This window comes from Lactuca sativa, chromosome 2 (genome assembly GCF_002870075.4).
Source record: "Lactuca sativa cultivar Salinas chromosome 2, Lsat_Salinas_v11, whole genome shotgun sequence".
NCBI classification, from domain to species: Eukaryota; Viridiplantae; Streptophyta; class Magnoliopsida; order Asterales; family Asteraceae; genus Lactuca; species Lactuca sativa.
In genome coordinates, this window is record NC_056624.2 from 165,318,467 (window position 1) to 165,323,493 (window position 5,027).

The 5,027-nt window shown below is 30.7% G+C and overlaps 1 protein-coding gene across 2 annotated transcripts; it reads right to left on the reverse strand.

Annotated features, from left to right (window-relative positions):
- Window positions 1-1,892: 1,892 nt before the first annotated feature.
- LOC111913359 (thaumatin-like protein 1b) lies at window positions 1,893-3,963 on the reverse strand. Of its 2 annotated transcripts, none has more exons than XM_023909082.3 (2): window positions 3,124-3,929; window positions 1,893-2,204 (listed from the first exon to the last, which is right to left on the reverse strand). In XM_023909082.3, the coding sequence occupies exons 1-2, from the start codon at window positions 3,903-3,905 to the stop codon at window positions 2,042-2,044; spliced, it is 945 nt and encodes a 314-aa protein (XP_023764850.1). In that variant the 5' UTR covers window positions 3,906-3,929; the 3' UTR covers window positions 1,893-2,041. The 2 variants fall into 2 exon arrangements, with proteins under 2 accessions (XP_023764850.1, XP_042755184.1); XM_042899250.2 differs by lacking the exon at window positions 1,893-2,204 and adding an exon at window positions 2,211-2,357 and having other exon boundaries at window positions 3,124-3,963.
- Between the last annotated feature and the right edge of the window lie 1,064 nt (window positions 3,964-5,027).

The window sequence follows — 5,027 nt, forward strand, 5'->3', positions numbered from 1 at the left end:
ATAGAAATATATTTGCTTTCTATAAACAATATGAACATTGATTAAGGAAAAAGAAGATAAACGACTATTGATTTCGGTGTATAGAACCATGATTTTTCCTTGGGTTTCAATGATTCAGGAACAAGAATTAGATACACACACGTCTCACTTCAGAAGTTGCTTTCTTCACTCAATCAACAAAACTCCTTCTTGTCTTTGTCACCACCATTGCAACTGTCACCATTACGTCTACCATCATCAAATGTTTTCAATGATTCAAAGTCTGCTCAGCTTATCAGCAAGTTGCCTTTACGTATGCTCCTATTTACTCTGACCATTTGACGATAAAATGTCAAATTTATAAAAATGTTCAAAATGACAAAAAATGGCCTACAATAAATTAGTAAAATTGATGAAATTGACTAAAATGTTCAAAACGAAAATTTAAAGGGATAAAATTATACCTCCTATTTTTATTTAAGTGGTTTATGAACAATGAAAAAAAAAAACGACAATAAATTAACCAAACAGAACAAAAAGGCATAAATAGTCAAAATGACTTAAAAAACCAAGTTGTATATTTTAAATGTTTCATATCACTACTTTTTCTTTCGGTTATGCCAAATTAAAAAATATAATAAAATGATAAGAATGACATAATTTACAAAAAATAGAAAATGGTCATTTTACCTAAAAACATTCAACTTTAGAAATTTATAAATCTTTATACAAATTTATTATTTATATCAATTCCATTTTTTGTTTTATTTAACATATCTACAAAATGATAATAATCTAACATATCTACAAATACAAATTGTCGATCGGATATTCAAACCACTATGCTTTCGTAATTTCAACCAATATAAAATTACTAACAAAACATATATATATATATATATATATATATATATATATATATATATATATATATATATATATATATATATATATATATATATCCCTACCTAATAAAAGAGTACCACATTTGCCACATGTCAATCAATTAGAGCTTCACATTAATTATTTGCCACTTGTCATTCTAAGGTTTTTCCTTATTAATTAAATTTCAACTAATTCACTCATTCATTTTACACATATTCAACAAAAAATTTATTTGTAATATCTATTGCCTAATTTATTAAATTATTAATTCTTTTTATCATTGCTCAATAATTACCTTATAATTTAATTAAAATTATTTTTACCTTTCTAATCCGTGGTGCCCACGGGTTATAAACTAATATATATATATATATATATATATATATATATATATATATATATATATATATATATACTTATTAATTATGAAATTTTTTATAGTCATTACTCAAAATTAAGTTATAATTATATTAAAATTATTTTGAACTTTCTCATCTGGTGTCTACGAATTATAACCTAGTTCAGAATAAAGATCAAAATCTTGACAAGCTTGCTGTAATTAATGGCCTAATTTAATCCACCGAGCGCCGGTTAACATTCTACCCTATTTCACTCATTTCCTTATTTTTTTAATTACGACTTCCGTTTCATAACAGAAGTCATCTATGGAAGCAATTTTTCTAGCTTCAGGTGAGTTGAAAACAGACTACTTATGTCTTATTTTTTTTGTATGAGTTTTGTTGTTGTTGTCATTGTCATTGGAATTTAAAAACAAACAAATCAAATTACTTAGGTTTATAAAAATTAGAATTTATTTTATGATTTCCGCATAAGATTTACAAATCGTGCAGAATAAATATATCAATTTAGGATTTTGAGCAAAAAGTCATCCATGGTAGTCATGTATGAGCCAATATTGGATGTCCATGAAAAACCTTAGTTGCCCGCATGTTTTTGAGGAATTGACGTATACCATTCTCTTTTGAACGATTACTCTGCGATTTAATTAATAAAGATATAAAAACATGTAATCGTAAGTCACGCAATATTTCTTATTAGTCTAATAACTCTTAAAAATCCTATCAAAACTAAAAACTTTACAGTTAGCCACATACATTAAAAAATCAAAACCTATTCTACTGCTCTAAGCCTCTATAATCGGCTTGCGTGAAATAAATTAGCCGAGGAGTAGAAAGATGAAACAACGAGGGCATTTTAGTGAAATCATCGTCAATAATAAGACGGCAATAACCATAACGGAGTGACCGCCTAAAGCTTCAGCCAATGAGCTTCCTCCGCTGCTGTCTGCCGGTGGCTGGCCGGCTCCGGTTGTTTTGCGGCTGCACGCAAATTAATACAATTGAGAAAATCGAAAAAAGCATTAAAAATATTAAATAAATAATTAAACTACACGGTTGCGTGGGCGGCATTAAATTGTTTGTTTAGTCGGCAAAATCCAAATCACCGACTCTCGACTCTCGACCCACATGTACCTAATATTTACTACATCATATTATGTATGCTCAATAAAAAACAGTAGTGTTTGACATATTATTGAAAATGTTTCAAAGTTAAAACTAAAAATTAATATTCATAACATTTACTAACGACTAAATTAGTAAATATAATAACAAACTTATTGGACCTTAAAATTTAAGCACAATAAGTATTAAATTCTCAAGACCGAATCTATTAAAACAAAATAAAAATTACACAACCATTTATTTAACAATATTAGCTCAAATTTGTTGACCTAATAATCAGAAAGACACTAATTTGATGGGAAAAAAACCCTAAGTTATTATGAAAGAAACATATATGTTCATGTTTAAGTATTTTCAATTCATTATATAAAGATCTCCAATTTAAAATTCATGTCGATACCTTTAATTTAATGAATTACTAGCTGTGCATTGACCAAGGGATCGCATCCAGCAATCCGAAACATGACATGTATTATTATCACAAAAAACATGGATATAAACGAGAAAAACATTTTCTTCTGTCAAAAGGGTAAGGGGGTAAAATGAATTTTGTGTAATAAATAGGGATTAAATGTAAGTTTTACAAAAGAAAAGGGGGTAAAAAGATTAATTTATTATTATATTTTATTTTGCCTACAAAAATTAAACCTCTGATCGCATCGTAATTTGAATAACAGAAAACGACATGAAACTGACGAAATGACTATTCTGAACTAAAAACAAAACACATTTTGTGACCTTAGCAAGAAAGAAAAGGATAGATTAGTAAATATACCTGTTCGCCGGCGTAGGGCAGAAAGTGATGACATAGTTGGCGGAGGAACAGGTAAACGTGCTCGATCCGTCGTCGTATGCATAACTGTAAGCCGTCGGACATGCGGTTTTGAAATACTCCGAATACGACGTCGGACTGCATGTCTGTGGGGTCGAGTAGGCCCCACTACAGCAGTACATAGGGTCTCCAAATGCCTCACAGGCGCTTTTACAGGCGACGGATTCATCACTACCACCGGTGGCCGTCAACCGCAATGCCGACGGGCAGTTCTTATTCAAGTCCACCATACAGCCGGTGACATTACAGTTTCCGCCGGTCCCACCTTGTGGTACCACCATCATGGGGAGGTTGTACCCGTCGACAAGGCTGACATCGTAAAAGTCCATCCCGTTTGCTCCGTTAAGTGTGAATTCAGCCAAGGTGGTTGGAGGGGCGGCGCCACTACCGTTGCATTCAATTGTTCCGGATCCGCAGTCGCCTGTGACGCAGGAGAATCTGCCGGTGGAATCAGCGGAGCAAAGGGTGCGACCCCACATCCGTCCAGACCAACCGGGAGGGACCTCGACGGAATTTGACTGGCTGGGTTGAAGAGGGAAGCCGGTGGTGGGTAGTGGAGCAGTGCCGGCGCCGGAGAGAAGACCGGCCCAAACGGGATAGTTGCATTGATTTGTGAGTGTAAATGTCGATGATGTAATGGAATTAAACGAAGATATGAAAGACAGAGTGAGAATAGCCATTGAGAATTGAAGTTTCGCCATTGTTAAGTGTCTACAGGGGATCATTCTATTACAGTTTGAACTTTGATCCACATGGTGTTATTTATAAGGGTAAATTATCAATTAGCCCCCCCATATCAGGAAAAAGTCAAAACTAGCCCTTAATAATATGAAAATTATCGAAGAAACTGTATATGGTTCTATCCATCTCTTTAAAGTTGGAAAGTTCTCCTCCCATATATGATATATCCATTTTCATTGGGGGAAAATGTCTTTTCGACAATGACTCAAGTTCAATATTCCAACATCTTTTATCTTTTTGATCCTACTGTATATGTCATTGATGATTACCAATGGAAGGGACAAATATAAGGTATAACAACTAATTATTTTTCATTAAAGACATATATTCTGTATTCATGTAAAGTCTATATCTTAATAAAGATAAGACTATTTGAGTATGATTTTAATGGTTAATGTTTTATCCCTTAAATGTCGGAATGACAGTCATAGACTATAAATTTACCATATATATGCAAGCTATATAATTAAAGTATAACAACTAATTATTTTTTATTAAAGACATATATATTCTATTTTGATATAAAGTTTATATCTTAATAAAGATAAGACTATTAGAATACGATTTTACTGGTTAATGCATGTTTATCCCATAAACGTCGGAATGACAGTCATAGACTATAAATTTACCATATATATGCAAGATAGCTTGTGAAATAATATTATAGATTTATATCCCATGGCTTATCTAATTATGGTTATTCTGATTAATGACGTGGAAATCCTTTAATTTACTGGTGTAATGTAACCATGCTATTTTCGGACAATAAAATATAATTAAAACACAACATTCTATTGATTTAACATGGAATGATAAATGCATATCACTTGTTTCAGCATATCTAACTTAATAAACGAATATCATTTTTTGTCAAATATTATGTTCTTATTGAATTTGACATATGTTATTTTGTAAGATTTTTTGAATTATTATTTTTCCACTAGTCATTTTCTTGTCTTTTTTATTTTCTTAAATTTAAAATCCACATTTAAGAATATATATATATATATATATATATATATATATATATATATATATATATATATATATATATATATATATATATATATATATATATATATATATATATATATATAAAAGCTAGA